The sequence below is a fragment of the Carassius auratus genome, chromosome 35 (assembly GCF_003368295.1).
Source record: "Carassius auratus strain Wakin chromosome 35, ASM336829v1, whole genome shotgun sequence".
Taxonomy (NCBI): Eukaryota; Metazoa; Chordata; class Actinopteri; order Cypriniformes; family Cyprinidae; genus Carassius; species Carassius auratus.
In genome coordinates this window covers 8,722,602-8,745,473 of record NC_039277.1, presented here as the reverse complement: position 1 = coordinate 8,745,473, position 22,872 = coordinate 8,722,602, and the positions used below count along the sequence as shown (strand labels likewise).

General features: G+C 36.4%; 1 protein-coding gene across 4 annotated transcripts; it reads left to right on the top strand.

Annotated features, from left to right (window-relative positions):
• The first annotated feature begins 8 nt into the window (after positions 1 to 8).
• LOC113054257 (dihydropyrimidinase-related protein 2-like) lies at positions 9 to 22,618 on the top strand. Of its 4 annotated transcripts, none has more exons than XM_026219676.1 (15): positions 9 to 874; positions 1,410 to 1,676; positions 9,055 to 9,143; positions 9,319 to 9,503; positions 11,272 to 11,436; positions 11,581 to 11,642; positions 12,500 to 12,580; positions 12,944 to 13,012; positions 13,115 to 13,235; positions 13,581 to 13,737; positions 14,950 to 15,091; positions 15,294 to 15,464; positions 17,079 to 17,258; positions 18,245 to 18,410; positions 18,671 to 22,618. In XM_026219676.1, the coding sequence occupies exons 2-15, from the start codon at positions 1,425 to 1,427 to the stop codon at positions 18,760 to 18,762; spliced, it is 1,932 nt and encodes a 643-aa protein (XP_026075461.1). In that variant the 5' UTR covers positions 9 to 874; positions 1,410 to 1,424; the 3' UTR covers positions 18,763 to 22,618. The 4 variants fall into 4 exon arrangements, with proteins under 4 accessions (XP_026075461.1, XP_026075460.1, XP_026075458.1 ...); XM_026219675.1 differs by having other exon boundaries at positions 9 to 879; XM_026219673.1 differs by having other exon boundaries at positions 9 to 1,676.
• Positions 22,619 to 22,872: the final 254 nt, after the last annotated feature.

Sequence of the window (22,872 nt, the reverse complement as noted above, 5' to 3'; positions counted from 1 at the left end):
TCATTCCCGAGCTAATGAATCTTGAGAGTCAGATCTTTACAGTGATTTAAAACACAACGAGGCCAGTGTGTTCAGATTTCTGAACAAGTGACTCTTATGAGTTGTTTTTTTCTAACCACTCAAAAACCCGAATCAACTGGAGCATTTGCTGAATCAGTCTGACTCACTTACTGAAACACACATTATTATTTATTAATCATGTCGTCTGAATCGAACTGAACCAGGAACTGTAACTATAGGTCTATGATGGTAAATTATTGTTGTTGCTGGAAGATTGTTCTTAAATAACAACGTGTAGCTATAGTTATTAATTGATTAGAAATTGAGTTTTACTAAAATAGTGGAAGGGATCGTTTAGAAAAAGTAGAATGATTACATTTCTAATTTCTCGCGATTCCCTTAAATGAGACGTAACAGAAACGTTCTAATACTGTACGGAGCACAAGAACGCGTCCCGGGCCGTGTGAACTTCCACTCAGAACTCAAGTCAAAAACATGGTGTGGTGCTGAACGGACAGCGCCCTTAACTTTAACCTGCATGGGCGTGGCGCTTCAACTATCAACGGAGCCACGACATTTTAAGAAATAAAAACAAAAATTCAGAGTTACATCCATTCTACGACTTAACCTAACATAGCCTTCATTTCCCTTTGTTTACCACATCCAACGTGTGTTCACCAAACATACAGAACGAACGCTAACAAAGGTAGTCTATCTCACAAAAGACATTAAGTGACAAGTCATCCGAGGAAAGAGCCTTCAGATATGGACACATTACATCTTTAACCCTCAAAACCCCGCATCACTTGCACTGTTTCTCCTCTCCTCTCTCCAGCAGAGCGTCACCTCATCCTCCGTCGGTCTCGCGTCTAATGTAAGGTAACATCTCTGGATTTTCTCTTAATGTTTATCATCGCTTCAGGACGTATACTAACATTAAACCCTGACGGGTTGCGTTTAATAACAACATAATTTGCATTGGCCACATTGATTTGCATCCATTCTTCGTGTTTTGTATTGTTTGACAGATTGTTCAATTTGGGCATCTTTTCTAAAGGGCTTTTCGTTGAAGTCTTTGCTAGTTCCGATCAATTGCATATTAATATGCTGGAGCTGAATGGTGTGGATAATAAAATGTATTGTTTTGGCGACTCATATGTGTTATCTTGAAGAAATGCTAATGGATTGCTTTTATTGTTTCACTTCATTCTTTTCTTCTTTGAGGATTCTTTACATTGTTACTTATGTTTACATTCCATTAGTATTCCTTTAAGATTTCTCTGACAAGTATAGGAACCTCCTCGCTGCACATGCAATGTTGTTTCTCACCTCCAAATGGGAAAACTAACATTTAGCATCCACAGAGCTCTCTAGCCAAAGGTTTACATGCGTTTGCATCCATCTGACAGTATTCACTGAGAGAAATGTCTGCTGCCGGAGATGTGCCTGCGTTTTTCCAGAACATGGGAAGCTCCAGCCCCAACCAGCCACGGCAGAAATTCTGTGGCATGTTCTGCCCAGTGGAGGGTTCGGCGGACAACAAAACACTGGACTTTGACTTGCTGTCATCAGGGAAAGGTCGAGTGATCGAGAGGCAGAAGGATATCTCCAAACCACGAAAGGTGGAGATCAGAAGAAGTACTGGAAAAGAGATTCTGCAGAACCTAAATGACGAGGTAAGAGCTGCAGGGATTGTGCACTGTCATGTGGGTGCAAACATTAACACTAATGCACATATCAGTCTTCATTCAGATGCAGCCTCCCTTGCTTGTAATAACAATCAACCAGAAATAAACCTTTTTTTTCTCAGTAGTAATGCTTCAATTTTCAAGAAAAAAAAAAAAAAACATAGCTTGGATGAATACTGATTTGAAATAATTTTATATATATATATATATATATGTTGTACTAATTTGCAGTCCATAATACACAGCTAATAATTTCCAGAATGCTTTATTCTGATTGGTTTAGTCACAGAGTTCTGTTGTCAAATATTTATATATAATACCATCTAAACTTTATATTTGACTTTTACCCCAGCAATAAATCTCCTAAAATGATAGTTTCACAGTTGTATCGCTCCCCATTTATTAGTAGGCAGAAATATGTGAGAAAATGTACAGTGATGATGATCATTAATCATAAAATACCCCATCTGATCACCTGCATGGGTTTATTTTGTGATAATTACCAACTGACTGTGCAAAATGTCTTACTTATTTTTAAAGTTGTTTTGGTTGAATAAAATCATTAATTATTTTAAGGCTTAAATAGTTGCTGTTCTCACAGAAAAAAGGGTCAAGTATACATAAACCTTTTTGTCACTGTACCTTGCAAAATAATTTAGAAATAAGGTGCAGCCTTGAAGCTGATTAAAACATCTTACAGGTTTTTTATTTTTTTTATTTTTTTTTTGACAATCCAGTTCTTGTTCCTAGTATCACTATAATTCAAGAGGCTGTATGTGTGGGCCCTGGTATCTGGATGCGGTAACCATAGCTACAGAGACAGTGATACTGAGCTATGACTGAAGTACGCCCCACTAGGGCTTTAAGAGGAATAACTTGGGATTTGTTAAAAAGCTCATAAGAGTTAATTACCTCAGATCATAATTATATTCAGAATTACTCTCCTTTTCCATATAAGTTATATTTGAGAATAGTTGAGATAGAATTTTCACTGAATGTTGTTCATCAGTTAATATGACAGGGCTTTTATACATGGTAACATGATACATTTAAGAAAACGCTCTGTCACTCAATCTACCAGAAAGGAGATTCTTCAGTTTTTGGCAAGTGTGCTTTAAAGCCACCCTTATTTTCTTCGCTGAGAGGCCTTAATGACTGCAGAGACCAATAGCATGTTTGAGACCAAAGCAGCCAGAAGGACCCGGAAATTGAGCTGTAGTGTTTGTGTATTATATAAACTAAGATTTAGGGTAGAAGATTAACTTTAAGATGGCATTAATTGTGGTATTACATACTCTTCTGAAATGCTAGAGCTAAAACTTTGCAAACATGTATTGTTTTGTTAGTGAGTGTCTTTATGTCTGTATTGATATATGAGGGTCATTTGAACATGACACACAGTTAAGTCACTTTTATTTGCTAAATGTATCTAACTATTTATTTTCAAACCATTTTTCAAGCTGCTTTGCAACTATATTTGCCAAGAAATGTGTGCCTTTATTTTATTTAAAATGTATTTTATTAAAAAAAAATTCATATGTATTAAATTGTTTCATGTGTATGTAATAACATCTCATCAGTCTGCATAATTGTTTGCATGCAAAATGTTAATGAATCATTGTACAGTTTTTGTTTTCCGGCAGCTGATCAGTGTGTCATTGAACCCATTGTCTGAAACATTGCTCACCCTCTCTGGGCTCAGAGGAGGAGCTGCTGGCTATCCAGGGCGGGGTTGTGCGCATGCGCGCTGCTCTCCGTTATGAAAATCTCTCGTTTTGTCTCGTGCAGTCTGGGTGGACTGGGTGCATCAGTAAAGAGGATATATTGGGCACAGGTCCTTTGTCCTTTAACATTTCTATCGCTTTTACCTCCTCCACTCGCCTCTTAATTCCTAAAGGACTACACAAATTGTCCCAAACCAATCCATTTCCCCTCCCGAACAGAGCTTTGCATCCATTATCACAGTGATAACGGTTCATCAAAGGGAATAGAGCATTAAGAAGATGTCTGGCTATCAGGGCAAGAAGAATATTCCCCGCATAACCGTGAGTTATGGAATATCTTCTATAATTATTTGCTTCGTATAAATCATGTTTAGAACTATTTAAAATATTGTGAGGATAAATGTGTTTGATTTGCAGTGCTAATGAACGCAACGCTCGCTGATCCCCTGCTTCGCGTAGCTGCGTTACATTACGTTGCTCAGGTGCTGGGAGCCGGTTAACTTGTGATGTTTTAGCGAAATTAAGCTGTCAAGGTCTGTAATTCGTGTCTTGAAGGAGTACTGCAGCACGGCATTGCGTTCTAGCACTGTTATGAGATTCACACCCCGTCTATGAACGCGACTCAACAAAACCTGAACGCTCCCTTTATAATTAATGAAGCTGTTTGCCGCTAACTCGCGTTCTGGTCGCGTCGCTCGCGTTAAGCGTTCCTACACGGCTTGTTACAGTGTGTAGCGAATTAACAACCGCATTCCAAGGTTTACTGAATAATTGCACTAAAACAAGCAGTTATGAGAAACCGATTGTCTGTTTTTGACCAATTTGACTGACGCGAACACAAAGTGTTTAAGGGAGCCGTACAGGATAATGGAAAAACGCATGGCAGACCGGGAGAAAAATGATCAGATTTCCTTCCTCAAGGCAGAGGGTTTGAAATTTAAAATCTGCATGGCCCACATCTAGAGATTTGGTAAAGCCACGTATAGAGTCACAATAGAATAGACATGATCATGCTTCCCCACCAATCTGATTATGACATATTTAAGTGGCAACACAATGCACCTAATTTGATCTGTTTCCTAGAGAAACATGCTGGAAATAGCTGTTTGGAGATGGTCGAATGCAGCACCCACCCGGCTCGGCTGGTGACGGGTGTGCCTTTTGTTTCATTTCAAAGGAAGCACTTTCGGCCGAGGTTTCAGGGGAGAGCTTTAGGACACCCTTTCAGAATCTCTAAGCAGTGTTGAATGAGAAGTAGGTGGGTTGTGGTTTCTGTCCGGCATGTTAGAGAAACCGCATCCAGCTCTCAGTAAGATCTAAGAGGTTGGAGAAAAGCCTGTCGGAGAGTAGCACATGGAGGATCGCATGCAGAAAAAGACTGAAATGTGCAGCTAAGAATGAATTCAGATGGAAAGAAGGAAACAATGGCAAATGATGAGCTGTCTGAAGTGTGCATAGAGAGAAATGCTTGTAGAAAGCTGTCTGTGCCACACCCCTAATACAGTAGTTATCTTGTAGAGCATGCGTCTGTGGCACATCAGCGTTTGGAAAAAGAATGGGAATGGAATTCACACTTTCAAACAGATCTGTCAATTGACATCAAATGCCTGCCTAGTGCAAAGGTTGCTCGGTCCAATTTTACTTGTTGTGTCCGTTCTTACTAGTCACAGCTTGGCCACGTCTGTCATCTCCCCTTGTACTGTAGTGGAATTCATGTGCCTCCCAAGCACACTGTGACCCAAAGACCTCATGCATAAATGTTATCCTCCTTTAATGCTTTAAGTCGTAGAGCAGATATTTAAGAGCTATTGGCCATGCAAACGACGGACTGTCCGTCTTTGTTAGATCTGTATTTCCTGTGATTTATTTTTTTTCTCTCCTGCATAAATAGACCCAGGCGTGGTTTGGATACACACATAGCTGACACACAAGCATATGGCAGCGTGGCTGGTTTGCTGGAGGGTGGCTGGAATGGTTGATGGGTGGGTCGAGGTGGACCAGCTGCGTTGGTCAGCTGCTCAGACAGGCGGAGGAGGGTTACACCTTCTTGAGCCTCATTAAAGATGAATGTTAGCTTTAGTTCACCACCTGCCTGGTCACTTTCAGTTGTACTTATGAGGTCAGATATCAGAGAAGAATTTTTATGTTAATAAATTCTTTGACTGCATAGTTAATTTCGCCTGTTTTTAAGTTGATCAGTTACTGGCATTGTTACAGTATGTTATGTAAGTTCTGTTACATTCTTGTTTGCAGTTTCTAGATTTTACAGCATCAGAGCTACTGTAAAAGATAAAAATAAATAAATTGACAGCAAGTTAACTGATTTTACATTAATATTTAGTTTAATATTTATATGCAATATTTGTTTTGATATTATTTTTTTATTTACTAAATAAAGATGAAAGTTTTATTTACTTTCACTTAATTACTACAGAAATATTAAAATTTTATTTTTTAAATATTTATCAATTTTTGTAGTAATTAATAATTAAGTAAAGTAAATGTTTGCAAAAATATTTAGTAAAATAATTAATTTTATTGAATAAAAGTTTTATTTTTGAAACAAATTACTCAAGTAATTATTATTATTTATTTAATTACTATAGGAAGAAGAAAGTATAATTTAAAATATTTGCCATATTTCTACTTAAAGTAAATTAGTTTATTCAAGTAAAATATATTTTTAATAAATGAATGAATAAATATTTAAGATAAAGTATTATTTGTATTTAATAAATAAATAAATATTTGTAAAGTAAATAAATATTAATAAAATAAACAAACAAATAAATATGTATACATTTAAATTAAATGTAATCTTTATTTAATAAAACATTTTAAGTAAAAAAATTTATGGATAGATAAACATACAGGTATATAAGTAATGTATAAAAACCTATATGTATAAATACATTCTGAATAAAAAATGTATAAGGATTAAATATTTATTAAAAATAAAACTACATCATCTTACTTTTGCATGATTTTAGTAGTTTTTGAATGTTACAGCGTAAAATGCTGTGATTTCAATAAATCCCCTCCTCAGCCCAGTTGTCTGGTTTTCATGGCAACCGCAGCAGCTCCAGTGCAACCCAGTGATCTGTCCCAGAATGCAGTGCTGACCTGCTGTTGTACCTCGTGTTCTCCCCCATCACAAAGCACAATATCCTCTCTGACTCGTACCAAGCAGTCTGCCAAGACCGTGTTTTCTTCCCCGCCAAATAACATACAGGATTTCCATTCATAACGACTTGACAAACGACTATGCTTGCGCCTCAAAGGGGAAAAAGGCACCAAGCACGCAAACAGACAAGCCACATATTCAGTTTTCCTTTAAGAGGATCATATTCGGATCAACCTGACAGCTAGAATCTGGCTCAACTACATCTGATTCTAAACTGTAGAAGGATGGAATTGCAAATGGTTAAACCCAAAGACTGTAAGTCTGTCAATTTGGATTATTAATGATTGTAAATGAGCACATAGCATCAAAACATTGCTCCAGGTCTCAAATGTGATGTCCTTTATGGTTCACAAAATACTTTTGATGTTCATGGACATAAAAGTGTTATTTCGCCATGTCTGTTTAAACGTCCATTATCATTTATGGAAACCAGTAAAATAAACACGCGGACCTGAAGACTTCCTGTCAGTGTTCTCATGTACTATGTGTTCAGCACTGTCTCTGGAAAAGGTCCAAAACAAGCACTAGTTCAGTTCATAGGGTCCACAGTTTTTTTCAGACTTCCTATAATCAACCTTACAACCTTTTTGATGATGTCATAATACTTTAGCCCTATGTCGATGGCTCTGATTGGTGCACGGAGACTGAGGAAGTGGATGGCAGCGATTGCCTGGGTTATGTAATGCATGTTATGAAGCAGCTGTTGAGTGTGGATGACTGCCAAAGCCACTTGCACAGTCCCAGAAGCCCTCGGGCAAAAAGTTGGACATAAAAAGTAGAAGGCATTCCTCTTCTGTAGAAGCTGTTATTGGTTTGTCTATGAATTAATCTCACTAAAGGTATATGAAAGCTAATAAAGCACCATTTGGTTTCAGTAAAACTATATCTGGTGATTGATTTCTGGCTAATAATGTTGTGGGATGTGTAGTGGGAGATGTCAGGTCACTGGAGTATTTTCTTTCATTGCTAAGTGAATCGGGGCAGGCCTTGGGAAGCCAGCCAGGCACCTCATGTTGCTGGGTTCCCAACAAACACGCAAGACAGAGCCGCCTTTGTCCCCGTGCGGTGCAGAGGGCCTTGTGACAGGAATTGTTCCACGCTCCCCTTTCCGAAATATGGCTGTGCTTCTGGCGCCCTGATTGTAAAGAGATTCCTCGGTGGTGGCGTCTATACCGGGGTGTCTAGCCAGATTTACCCTTCATACTGTAGGGGGGCATGATGCTGTAAGAAAAGATAAAAAGTAAATGTATAAATAAATATGCATAAAAAAAAGATATTAACAATACAACTACTGTCTGTATTTAGATAGTAAGTACATCAGTGAAGAAGTAACGGTTCATTCTTGGTCACTTCCTTGTGCCGTCTCACATTTTTAATTCACTGGAATGTGATTGCTTTCCCGTCTTCAAAGACTGACTATAATATAAACCAATAGGATTCAGGTGTGGGCTGTGATGGAGCATTTCATTGGTTGCATCTACTGAACAAACTGAATGAGTTAGTGTTTTTAGATCAAGACTCATGAATGAACTGGAACATTCCGTTTGGGAAACAACGAAACTGTTAATACACTGAAAATGAGTGTCTGCATGTGATGCAGTCTTGGTCACAACAAGAAGATAAAGGTGACAGACGAATTTTGAATGCGTATAAATTTGTCCAAAATGACCATGTACAAATATTTAGTAAACCTTAGTTGATTTGTAAGATTGCATACAATAATAAGACTTAAATTTATGCATTTAGCAGACACTTTTATCCAAAGCGACTTACAGTGCATTCAGGCTATCAATTTTTACCTATCACGTGTTCCCGGGGAATCGAACCCCAACCTTGATAGACTTCTTGAATTTTAGGTCTTGTGTTTTTATCAAATTAGCTGAATGCATGATTCAGTTACTCACTCATAACACAGGGGGAAAAAAGAAAGAAAAAGATTATATTGTTGCAGCAAAAGGTCACCTATAGAAATGCTTACTGAATGAATCAGTAAATGAATCAGAATTAATAATTTTTGAAGAACAGCTTTAAAAGATTTGAGTAACTGAGATCCCCTTCACTAATGCAATACACATTAGATTTGACATAGCAATCAGCTCAGACTGTAAGGGTGAATCATTGTCTTCTGGGTTCAACTGAGCGCGTTTTAGAGCAGTGAAAAAGAAATGTACCATGGTGAACATGTGTTTATAATTGTAAAGACCATGGACTTGGCTGATGCTGCTTATAAAGAATGTGGGTGACGATATACTGCTGCTTCATAAGCTCTGATTAACTCACTCCTGGATGAATTGGTATTTTACTTGAGTCTATATTTACACTGAGTCTATATTTAATCACAGCTTCAAACACCATCTTCACCTTGCAGTAGTGTTCTTTATTAATGTCCCAAGGTGAACAGACTATTTGCATTTGCACTGCTATAGAATACTAAAGCCAGCTTTATCTGTGGTTACAGAGTGACCGTCTCTTGATTAAAGGGGCGAAGATTGTGAATGATGATCAGTCGTTCTATGCCGACATCTATATGGAAGATGGCCAGATCAAGTGAGTGTAAAATATATAAGGTGCATTGCTCCTTTAGTAGTCTGAGGTTATAAGGTTAATGTGTGCATAATATGCCCTTATATCATATGACACATAAAGAGATAATGAAATTAAATTACGATTGCTCAGATTGTACAACTCATATTGCTTTTTTATAACTCACTCTTACTTACAGGCAGATTGGAGAGAACCTGATAGTGCCCGGCGGGGTGAAAACCATCGATGCTCATGGGCGTATGCTGATGCCGGGTGGCATTGATGTGCACACACGCTTCCAGATGCCTGACAGGGGCATGACTGCTGCGGATGATTTCTATCAAGGCACCCGTGCTGCGCTGGCTGGAGGAACCACCATGATCAGTATGTGTCCGACTGTCCTTAGTGTGATTAGAGTTTGAATCCAAGATTAGATTTCATTCTGTTGGCATATCAGCCACAACACCCTTGCAAATGCTTTGGTGTTTATCATAAAGATAAAAGATAGCAATCAACGAGTAATGGCCTAGCAGCAACCTGGCAGGCACCAGCAATGCCATAGCAATTACTCACACCACCACACGAATCACTTAGCAACACCCTGACAACCATCCACAATGACATAGCAACCACCTAGCAACACCCAAACAAATGCTTGGCAATTCTTAAACCCTACTCAAAACACCAAGCATCTGTTAAATTCTAGGACCAGAGCACCTAGCAACCACACAAAATGCCATAGCAACCACCTAGCAACAGCCTGGCAAATACCCACAACACTTGAGCAAATGCATAGTGATACGATAAACACCATTCAGAGCACTTAGTAACCACTAATATGTAGAGACCTGATAATCATGGAGACTTGGGCCTGTAAGCAATGCCATAGAAACCACCTAGCAATACCCTAGCAACCACGACAGTACCATAGCAACCATCTAGTAATGATGAATCGAGCAAAACTTACAGTTTCTCCCATTTGCTTGTGGTTTTAATACAAATAGCACAATTAAAGGGACGGTTCACCTAAAAATGAAAAAACTGTCATTATTTACTCACCCTCATGTCGTTCAAAACTTCCACGATTTCTTTCTTCTGTTGAACACAAAAGATATTGTGAAGAATGTTGGTAACCAAACAGTTGCTGGCTGTCGTTGATTTAGACAGTATTTTATTCCATAATATTAATGTCAGTGGCTACCATCAACTGTTTGGTTACCAGTTTTCATTGTTGGGTAGGCGTATGACGGTATCAAAAGTGCACGGTGCGCTAATAGCTAATCCTTTTATCACGGTATATACGGTATTATCATGATATTGAGATTTAGCTAATCAAGTATAACAGGTTTGATAACTTTTTTTCTTATAACAAAAAGAGAATGAACATTTAAATACAATAAATCAATACACACACAAAAAATATAGAGTAAATAAATTGATTGAAGTGCAAAAGAATTATAAAGACCAATAGGTAACACTTTACATTAAGATTTCTTTAGTTAACTTTAGTTAATGCACTAACATCAACAATGAGCAATATCTATACATTTGCTACAGAAGTCATTCATCTTTGTTAAAAACACAACTGTTAGTAAGGTGGGAGGAGTTGGATCTGGATCCAGCCACGCCCCCTGGATCTTGTGTTCTGCAGTGAGGACCTTCTTGTCTCATGTCATGTGCCTCTCATCCGTGCTTGTTTACATGCGAGTGTCCAGCGGTGTTGTGCATTGTGACTAGTTGATGGGGAAAGTATTCTTAAAATGGATTCAGAAAAATCTGAATGATTTGTTATAAATAATTATTCACGGTACTTTGAAGTGCTCATGATAACAATAGCGTGCATGTTCATTATCATGATATATCGCGAATACATTTTTGGTTGAAATACCCATTTAAGCTATGGTTAGAGCTGCTTTTCAAGAATTATGCTACCTTTTTCCTAACTGTTATGAAAGCTGTAATGTTTTGCTAAGGCAGTCAGACAGGATGGAGACAGTGTGCTTAAAATAACACAAGAGACTGTTTAAGTATCTTCATTGTCCTCTTTTCAGAGCAGTGTTATTAATTGATATGAAGTACTTATTAATATGTAGGAGCTGTTTAATATCTGCCTAACCCATATGTGTGTGTGTTTGTGTGTGTGTGTGGACAGTTGATCATGTGGTTCCTGAACCCGGGACAAGTCTGATCTCGGCCTTCAATCAGTGGCGGGAATGGGCGGACAGCAAAGCGTGCTGTGATTATTCTCTTCACGTGGACATCACTGAATGGCACAAGGGTGTTCAAGAGGAGATGGAGGCGCTCGTCAAAGATCACGGTAAACCACCGTCAACATCTGTATATGCTGCACAAACCCAGCAGAGTTAGCGAATACTGCATCGCTCAGGAATTCAGGTTTCACTAATGTCTCACGAACTCCTTCATTTCCTTCTGTAATTTCATCCCCCGTCTTTGTGTGCAGGCGTTAACTCTTTCCTCGTCTACCTGGCTTACAAAGATGTTTTCCAGCTCACTGATTCCCAGGTATGGCTTCCTCCATGCGATGTACCTAGAGCACCTACTTGTATCTTACAGTCAGTCTCATGAAACCTGTCAAAAACACACCCTGGTCATATTTAATCATAAAATAAAAGAGAGAAATTAAAATTATGAAAATAACGCAAGAGATTTGAATGGTCCTAAAATATATTCGATGTGTATATATATATATATATATATATATATATATATATATATATATATATATATATATATATATTTACATAAAAATAAAGATATGTTATAAATATTTAAATTGGTATATCTTGGTGTGTTTTTTTTCTCACTGGTTTTAGGCATGTATCATGATATTTTTAAGTAGATTCACTATGCATTATTTATTTATGAGTTTGCAGTTTAATTTGACATGACATTTCTTCTAAAAAAGGATTCCTGACCGTTCATTCATCAAAACAAATCAAAACATGGAACTGGTAATGCAACTTGGCCTAACTATGTATTTACAAACAAACATGCATTCATTGCATTCATTCTCCCACATAATTCCTTGATTCTGATTGGTCAAACATGGAATTTGGGAGTCAAAATGTTTTCTAAAATGACAAAAAATAATTTCATTTGTGACCAGTGCCATGGTAACATTTTTAGGTTGCGCAGGACCAAGTTTTGATGGGTTGGGTGTTTATGTTTTATTTGCTAATGACGATTGTGAGAAAGAAAAAGAAGAAAACTCTAAACAAAGTTCCTTTTCGATGTATAAACAAATGATCCTTGAATAGTCTGCCTGTGAGCGTTGCATCTGTTTTAAGCATGCTTCATCATTTGCCATTCCTTTCTCATTGTCAGCCTTTGTGCGGCTTCGAATGTGTGTTTGTGTGCAGATCTACGAAGTGTTCAGTGTCATCCGGGACCTCGGGGCCATCGCTCAGGTCCACGCTGAGAACGGAGACATCATAGTCGAGGTGAGCTCTTCAGAGAGGCTACGCAGTCCAACACTGAGCTCCATTACTCAGAGTAACTATCAACAATAAACTGTTTGGAGATGTTAAATTAAAACACATGCTCCACTATGAATGCTCGGACTCTATGGTAAGCAAAGCCAAAGCAAATATTCCTACATGAGCTTGATATAATTAATTGCAGATGACTTTTGGCTCGTGGTTATGTGTATTTATCATGATCAAGAAAAGCAAACTCTTTGTAATGAAGACATTTTTAATATAGACAGTATATTTTGGCACTATGCCATCATGATTTACGGATTCAACCAACTTATGCTACTCTTATATTTCCATCTCATTCGTTTCCTGTTTTTCTTTCAACAGGAGCAGCGCAGGATTTTGGAGTTGGGTATCACTGGTCCAGAGGGACATGTCCTCAGTCGACCAGAAGAGGTGAATGGCAGGGAATTCTGGGAAATGACATCTATTTCCCCATGTTTCTGACGTTCTGTTGAAGAAAACATTTGTACTGAATTGGTTTTATTTCCAATTTAGTTGGAGGCGGAGGCAGTGAACCGCTCTGTAACAGTGGCCAATCAGACCAACTGTCCTCTTTACATCACCAAGGTGATGAGCAAGAGTGCCGCTGATGTCATCGCCCAGGCCAGGAAGAAAGGTGAGATCTAAACACCATTTTCAATATGGTGTCTCTAGGAAGTCTTCAATGGATCCAAACCTATAGTAGAAACATTCAAGGTTGATTTAGCAACATGGAAGAACATTCTGAGGCGGTTTGATCTAATTCCACTCCATCCGTGCCATTAAAATGAGGTATTATTACTAAATCTGAACAAGCAAGGTGGGTTTTATGAGAATGGATGCAATGCAGCCCTGCAAAAAATAGTTCTTGGCTAGACAGCAAGAAATGACATCATGGTGGTCAGGCTCCAGAATAAGGCCAAGTTAATTACAGTGAAATGATATATGCCTGTTCCTAATTTGGTATCTTTGAACCATTTAGGCACTGTTGTGTATGGAGAGCCAATCACAGCCAGTCTTGGCACGGACGGCTCACACTATTGGAGCAAGAACTGGGCCAAGGCTGCCGCCTACGTCACGTCCCCACCCTTGAGTCCGGATCCCACCACACCGGACTATCTCAACTCACTGCTGTCATGGTACGAGCACTCCAAGGCTGTTCATTAGTAGTATGCATTACTGATTTAATAATAAAGCCCTGTAATAAGTGTACCATGAAAAATGAAACTGATTCATTGTTGTGGTATGAGAGTGCAAATGTGTTTAAGTTCCATATTAACTTAGAAGACTTTAAAGTGAACTGAAGGGTTGATTTTAAGTTTAGGAGTCTGCTGTGGGATTTACTTTTAAAAATGTGTTAAGTAAAGAAATGCATTATTATTTTTTTTTTTTTTATTTATTTATTATTATTATTATTATTATTATTATTATTATTAGCAATATATTTATAATAATTATTTTATTATTATTCTGATTATTATTATTATTAGATATGATATTATGTGTATAATATATAATATATTCTTAATATTATACATTTTATTATATTAATAACTATTATAGTATTTTATTACAAAATAAATAAATTAAAAAATAAAATTCCATGTGAAGTAATAATTAGAAACAATATTGTATTTTAGTATGTATATTTATTTGCATTTTAATTATAACTATTATTATTATTATTAATAATTATAAAATTGAATACAGTTAATGATCATCATAATTAATGATTTTTTTATTTTATTAAATTGTTTTGTTTTTGTTTTTCATTAGCAATATCACTATTATATTATTATTATTACTATCATCATCATTGTTATTATTATTATTATTATTACATTTGATATTTAATTATTAGTAATTATTAGTTATAATTTTATTACAAAATAAATTAACTATAAAATAATATTCATAATAAAGCAATGATCAAATTACTGTATTCTTTGTGTGTATTTTTATTATCAATATTAATTAATGATTATTTTTATTTGTATTAATAGTAATTGAAAGACAAAAAAACAATAATAATAATAATAAAAATCTATTATATATTTTTTTATCTCATTGTATTATTGTTAGAATCTTAATAGTGCAAATATTTATTATATTACTACTAATAATAATAATAACAATATTCATATATCCAATGGAATATCCAAAATATAATATTAGATCATTTTAATAAATACACATTATTTACAATAATAATAAAAATAACAAAATCTGAAGCACTTTTAGGGCCAAAAAATATTTGCTTGAAACACAATTTTGATAAAGGTTTGCTAAGTGAATAAATATAAGTGTCTTTACTAATTTGAATGTGTCTCCTCATTCACTGCACGCTTCAGTGGGGATCTGCAGGTGACAGGAAGTGCTCACTGCACCTTTAACACCGCCCAGAGAGCTGTGGGCAAAGACGACTTCACCCTCATCCCTGAGGGAACCAATGGCACTGAGGAAAGGATGTCCATCATCTGGGACAAATGTGTGGTGAGGCCGAAATACTACTCTGCAAATACTAAGGAGAGACATTTAATCACAAGCCACCACAGTGCAGCATCTACACTTCCTTCAGTCAAATAAACAAAATCAGTCAGTGGTCATGTGAGCCTAAATACAGCAGACGAGCACAGTGAACACAAACACAACCGAGACACCTGTCATCTCTCCCTGTGGTCCCCCTCGTTCGTAGGTAACTGGAAAAATGGACGAAAACCAGTTTGTGGCTGTCACCAGCACCAACGCCGCTAAGATCTTCAACTTGTACCCGCGCAAGGGCCGCATCGCCGTGGGTTCAGACGCCGATCTGGTTCTGTGGGACCCTGAACTCACGAAGATCATCTCAGCCAAGAGCCACAATCTGGTGAGATCTGCTCTCAGCAATGTCACGTGTGTTTACAATGGTCCCTGTTTACTTTCAGAACATGTGGCGTGTTCTTAGTCCTAAGATGCATGATTAACTGGTGCGGGTTATGGATTGTGTTTATATATTCATGCCATCACATTAGTTAATTATAGAGTAAAGTTGTGTTCTTGTGGAAGTAGTTTGCAGTCCTGACCAATGAGCATCGGTTGTTCTGACTGAAAGTTGGGCATGGGAATGTTACCCATGTGAGTGATGTCATTCTCAGCTCGTCTGGGTAATTAACGCCTCCCTCTTGGTTTGGAGGCGTAACAGTGCGCACAACGTCACGAGGATCTTTTTTAATGTCTTCTATTTGTGTTCTTGGGCTCCACAACTCACTGGATTTCACAGGTTGTGATCTTTTGTTTGGTGGATTTTTGTCAGATCTAAACATCCTAAAATAAAGATTTATTTCAGAAGCAAAACTGTATAGGATAAATAATGGAAATAATGTGTTAATAAAATATAAATATTAAAATATTTGTATAGAAATTGTAGATGTTATTTACATTTATAATTAATAATGGAATTAATAATTTATTAATGTATTTCATTTATAGTTATTTAATGTATTAATTTATTTGTATTTAGTTTTTATATTAATAATACATTTACAGTAAGTAATGTAACATTAATAAATAATTACGCTCATTTCAAAAAAATATGTCTTTTATCCCATATGCAAATATTTTTTTCCTCTTATGCGTAAACCTCACTAAATACTGTAATAATTATGTTTAGGATTTTGACATTGCCACAAAAGAATGGATCACAGTGTTCACAAATATATTAAATAGAAAAAACTGTTTTCAGCACTGATAAAAATAATAATAAATGATTCTTGAGAAGCAAATCAGAATGATTTCTGAAGGAACATGCGACACTGAAGAAAATCCATGAAATTTAACTAAAAATGTAATCTTTTTAATTGCTTTTTCTTTTTTTACTGTATTTTTTATCAAATAAATGCAGCCTTTGTGACCTTAAGAAACTTGTATGTCTTAATATTTACAACACACTTCCGGTTCTCAAGTAAAGAAGTTAAGAAAACAGTTTTTTACATTCAGACCTGTGGCTAATCTGTAGGTGTGTGAGCATGTGTCTGTGTGTGTGTGTGTGTGTGTGTGTTGATTATCAGACTCACTGAATAACCTCATGCTGTTTTTAGGTCTTCTGAGACATACTGTATTGCTTTTAGCAAAGCGCCAGTAGCATTAAGAAAGGTGGTCACACTTTTGCCGGCACACACACACCCTGTAAACTTTCACACACTTCCTCCCTCATTCACTCCCTCTCATTTCCAACATTCCTTGTTTGTACTGTATTTCTAAACTGGTAACACATCCTCAACATATTACTCAAATAGCTGTCTAGAAGGATCAGTAATGATTTCCAACAGCACATCACCTCTATTTCCACCTTGATATAATGCTTCATTATGTGGAAGGGATCTGGATCGTTTGAGCAGTGATTTCTTGCTTCGTTATCATCGAAAGATTATATAATGTTACACCTGACATTAGGTTCCTGTTCTGTGTTGTTAGTGTCATGTTGTTGATTCTCGTTTTCCAGGCGGTGGAGTACAACATCTTCGAGGGCACCGAGGTGCGTGGGTCGCCTCTGGTGGTCATCAGCCAGGGAAAGATCATCCTGGAGGAGGGGAACCTCCACACCACTGAGGGGTCCGGCCGCTACGTGACCCGCAAACCCTTCCCTGACTACGTCTACAAGAGGATAAAGGCTCGCAGCAGGGTGAGTTATGCATTCAACTTCCTTTCAACTACATGTAGCTCCTCAGTCAGTTTAAATCAAGAACTGCTCTCTTTGTCACTTTAAATCAGTCTGAACAAGCAATTTTGCACTACAATCTTTTTATCTGCACTGTTTGTTTACTTCACTAGTTTACCCTCTATCTGTGCCTTTTTCTGCTTTATTTAATTGTATTAAAATGTTTATTCTTAATATTTTTTACATGCACTTATTTGTATAGTTGTATTTTATAATTAATGTGTATCTATCTGTATTTGTTTGCTCTACTGCTAGTGTTTTCTGAATGCACCAAGGGTCTTGTTAGAGTAATGCAGTTTAAATTATCTTTATGTATGTGCTGTACATGTGGAAGAATTGACAATAAAACAGACTTGACTTGACTTATTTGATCAGGTTTTCTAATATGAAATTTATGGATACACAATCGATTAGTGACCATATTGTGATATAGATTTTTACTACTATTATTATTATCAGATATTTTTGAATGTAACAATATATTTGTTTAGAGTACTACTATTAGTATTATTATTATTGTTTTTGTCCTATGGAATACTGGTAATATATATATATATATATATATATATATATATATATATATATATATATATATATATTCTGCTTATTTTAGTTTATTGTTTATTGTTTATAGTTTATTGTGGTTGTCTTGGATTTTAATAGTCGTTTGTTATTTCAGGGATTTTTTAAAAAGAATATTACTTTTATTTTTGTTATTATTATAATTTATATAATTACTGATTATAATTAATTACTAATAATAATTACTAATAATTATAATTACTGTACAATACTATTTTTTCATGCCTTTTAATATAATTGTCAATTAATGCCTATTAAGTGTTTTCTATTTCTGCATTAACACTTTATCTGTTTGTAGTTTTCTAAATGTTTGAGGTTATCAGATTAGCTGTGTTTTAGTAACAGTATCATGCACTGATGTTTCGTAGCTTGCTGAACTGAGGGGCGTCCCGCGGGGTCTCTACGACGGGCCGGTCTGTGAAGTCTCCGTGACGCCCAAAGCTGTGACTCCTGCTTCCTCTGCCAAAACCTCTCCTGCCAAGCAGCCCGCTCAACCGGTCCGCAATCTGCACCAGTCCGGCTTCAGCCTCTCGGGTCAGCAGTTTGCAAAAAATGTCATCAACATATAGCCTGATATTAGAGTTTTTTTTTTTTTTTTGCTTAAAATTTTTTGTCATTATATATAAATTAAATATTATTAAATAAGTTAAAAAATCTAAATGTAATATTAGTGAGAGATCATTCACATTAATCTATTGTGATCCGTTTTGAACACTTTCACAGGAACGTTGTCATCATGTTTAAATATTTATACACCGTAAGGTTGATTTGCCTTTTGACTTGTCTTATTTCAGGCTCTCAGATTGACGACAGCATCACCCGCCGCAACACCCAGCGCATCGTTGCGCCCCCTGGTGGCAGGGCCAACATCACCAGCCTGGGCTAGACGCCCTCCATCAGCAGACAGGAGAATAGGGGGTTGGGGGGGAGGGATGTCTATACCGGAGGTGTTTACTGAGACCACCGTGTCACATCAAGAACCCTCCACAGGGCCTATGATTCTCCACTCCCTAGTCTCCCAACCCCCGAGCTCTCGCCCCATTCCCTTGTTTTTCTTTTCCCAACCATGCACCACTTCCTAAAGGAGACATCTAGATAAAAAAAAAAAAGTATTTGCCTCATGTGAAGAGAAAAGGAAAAAATGTAACATCACATCTGAGCACTTCTGATTGTATGATTTTTTTATACTGTACTTTCGACCCACCACGAGTCGTGTTATTATTTTTGTATTTAACTTTATTTGCTTTTTTAAATCAGAGGGATCAAGTGTATGTATTAGAGAAGCTGTTTATCATTGTTACTCATTGACAAGGCAATGGATAGAGTACCGGGTTTCTTGTGTCACTGTTTGTGCTACAAATCTATTAAGACTTTTAAGTCTACTACATTAGGAATGTCTTTATTTTTTGGCAATTTTTTATTACATTTTTATTTTTATTTTATTTTTTTATTACATCAGTAGCGCCCATGCCCTTTCTGTGGCATTCAATGCGATACTTTCTGTGCCAGTCAATAAAAGAAAGCTTTACTAGTGGTCACTGATTAAAAAGCACGTGTTGTTTCACAACCAATTAACAATGTTAATGTTACTGAAGAAGAAACCGCATGTAAAAACAAGCAGCTTAGCAATGTTGCAAAAAAAAAAGAGAGGACGGCAAGTGATTCTAGCTGGAAACCTTCCTTGTTCTGGCCTCGAACTCATCAACATCATAGGATAAAAATTAAAATAAAAAGATAACTTCGACTTTTTATCTCTTAATTCAAACTTTTTTCTCGCAATTCTGGGTTTGTATCTTATGATTCTTTTTTTTTTTTTTTTTTTTGGAAAATTCGGGGGAATAAGGAATAAAGTTGCTATAACTTTTTTTTTCATACAGAAAAAAATAAACAGAATTGTGATATATAAACTCAATTGCGAAATGTAAACTCAGAATTGCAAGAACGTCCAAATTTTAGTTTATCTTGTAATTCTGACTTTTTAAAATCAGAATTGGCAGAAAAAAGTCACAATTTATTTTTAGTTTCCGTAGTTAACTAGAGAAAATGCTGTGTTACTAAAGAACAAAACTACGTCAAAATAGTAGCAATTTCCAAATGCACTGAAGCCCAAAATATACTTAAGTGATGACGCAAACACTTGGCATATGTTTACAACCGAACATGTTACCTTTCAAAGTATTTTTCATTTGATAGAGTGCACAAACTCTAGACATGTAAAACTAGACATGTTGTCCCCTTGTGGCCAAATTAGTGTTAATGTGCATGTGTGAGCTAATGTACGCGATTACAAAAATCAAGTCTCCACGCGTACAAAGTATACTTTGGGCTAAGAGTAACCCCCAGATGGATTTTTCTTTAAGTTTGATCGCAGCGCAAAACAAAAGTGCCATGCGAGTCGTAGTATTTTATAGTATTGAGTGACTATGTCGCTACTTTCTATGTCAACAAATGTGATCTCGCAGACCTTACGCTAATGTGTCTTTTTTGTATCTTTAACTCCAAGCTGTGCCTGAGACATACTGATCACTTTGAGTATTTCTACAAGAGCTTGTTTATGTTTTTTTTTTTTAAACAACCCAAAGGTTGATAAATGTAAAATAGCCGGTTAACCGATATAAAGGTGCCAGATTTTTCTTGTCATAGTGCTTTTAAAAGGCTTTTTTAAGTTTAAGTTATCACAGCGCCATTTTTAACGCCGTTATAAATGCTGCATCCTGTAATAACATCATAAAAATAAAAAGTCAAAGGTTAAAGGTGATTATCAACAACTGTGCCTGTGGCAGCTCCATGTTTTTGTGGTCTTATTGTATTTTTTCAACGAATGAATGAGAAATTGTTTGTTTTACTTCCAAGTTGGTCTGGAAACCCACAAAGGGCGATGCATCGAGCAGCTCTAGGTTAGCTAATACAGCTAGCACAGTGTCTGCTTTCTTCTCCTGTGTTTGACTCATTTAATTTTGAAACAAGAAGTTTGGGGATCATCACACACTGGGATCATCTCTTTTAAAAGAACCAGGCTATAGGTAGGCTATGTCATCTATTGATTTGGTATTTGCTAATGCTTGTAGGTTGCTTGTGGTATTAAGGGCGGGACACTGTCACTGTAGAGAGCATTTAATTGGATAAAAATCTGTGTAGTACTAGATGAGTCATCAATATTTTTGGTTCATTTGCAGTAAGGAGAAAGACGTTTCAAATCTGCCAACATTAATGAGTACACTATAGATTTGCTTCAAAGTTAGAAAATATCTCCAAAAAACTCTCAAAGTTGTTAACAGTAATCCACATTTTGTGGAAGGTGCTAAAGCGTTCACTTCAGGCAAAGAAGGCATAGTTAAAACAGGAATAAAAAGGCTTTAACATTTCAGTGTAGGCCTACCTTGCTTAAATCTAACTATGGATTAGAAACGATGGGACTTTCTGTAGTCTGTTTTTCATTTAGTAAACCTGTTCTCCAGCTGTTTTCTCTTACCTCTTGAATATCGGCAAAATCTTGGCCTGTAACATCATTCTCAATTGCTTGTCTTTTCTTCTGCGACTCAACACAGAAACAACACACACACACACACACTCAAGCCCTGATTCAGGGTTTTAACGTACAGTGCTGCTTATATACTTATGGTGTCCTGAAACTGTTGGGATTGAGGTTGCTCGCAAAACTTTAGTGAAGTTAAAGTTTAGTAAATATGGAGGAGAAAGCTTTCTCTCTCTCTCTCTCTCGTTGGTTTTTAGTTTTAGTTTTCCCCAGAGAATGTTTTCAGTCTTATCAGTCAAAATTTCATTCACTCGCTAATCTTTTGTCACGTTGATGTCTAGTCAAATTAAATGGGAGGAAGGACTACAGGCCTATTTTAATTAGTTTAAGTTTTCTTGCAAAAACGTTTGCGTTCCATCGAGAAGAAGTAGAGTCTATCACCTCATGACTGTTACGATTGTTTTCTTTCTTCCTGTTTCTTTTTTGTTCCTTGCTGACCTCATTGCTTTTCCACTGTTCCTATGACGACCGTCCCTAGTCAACAGGATCTGAATCTTTTATTTGTCATGGCAACACATTACACATCGGAAGCATGCCCTTAGCAACCCTTCTGGGGCTGGTGCTGTTAAAACAACACTGAATCCCTGAATCATTTCAACTGCGTTTTCATACAGTGTAACACAAACCATATACAGTACCCAACTTATTGAGCAGGAAATCAGAATCAGAAGGATCAGGTATACATTTAACTCAAGATACATTCAGAGAAATCAAGTATTAGCTATTCTTGTTTATTTAACATTTAGTTTTATTGGTATTTGTATTTCATCCCAATTTTGCTGGTGTGAATATATGGCATCCGTTGAGAACAGAGATTTCCTTGTCTTTTCCTTATCGAGACATCATATGTAAGAGTTCAAATAAAACATGCCTTAAGCATTTCCTCTAATCCTAGAGCAGCTGTTGGCACTAATACTACACACACACTCTCTCACACACACACACTTTGCTATGTTCGCTTGAATGTTCTTCTATGTGTGGTATGTAATCTATGTAAAATGTAGATGGTAACTGAAAGGTCATTAAATCTGAGACTGCCGATTATTTATAATCCCAGATCCTCTCTTATCCCACTCCAGAAGTGAACGTGTTGTGTGCTGGTGTTTATTCTGTTGGCTGTGCTGTTTGAGGATGTTTGCTTGCTCTTAAAAGTGTCCAATCCCTTGGATGGTGATGAAAAGGAAAATTAATAAAAGGGGAAAAAAGATTTCTCTCTCTGTTTTTAAATTTCACTTAATATAATATAATATAATATAATATAATATAATATAATAATTTTGCACCAGGAAACCAGAATTAAGTAGACATATGCATTTTACATATAGAATACTATCGTTTAATAGTCTATTATCATTATATCATCCAATCTGATCATCATCATGAGATTTGTGATATTTGAATTATACATACATATACCTACAGTACATACATACATATACATATAAACTCAAATTAAAACTT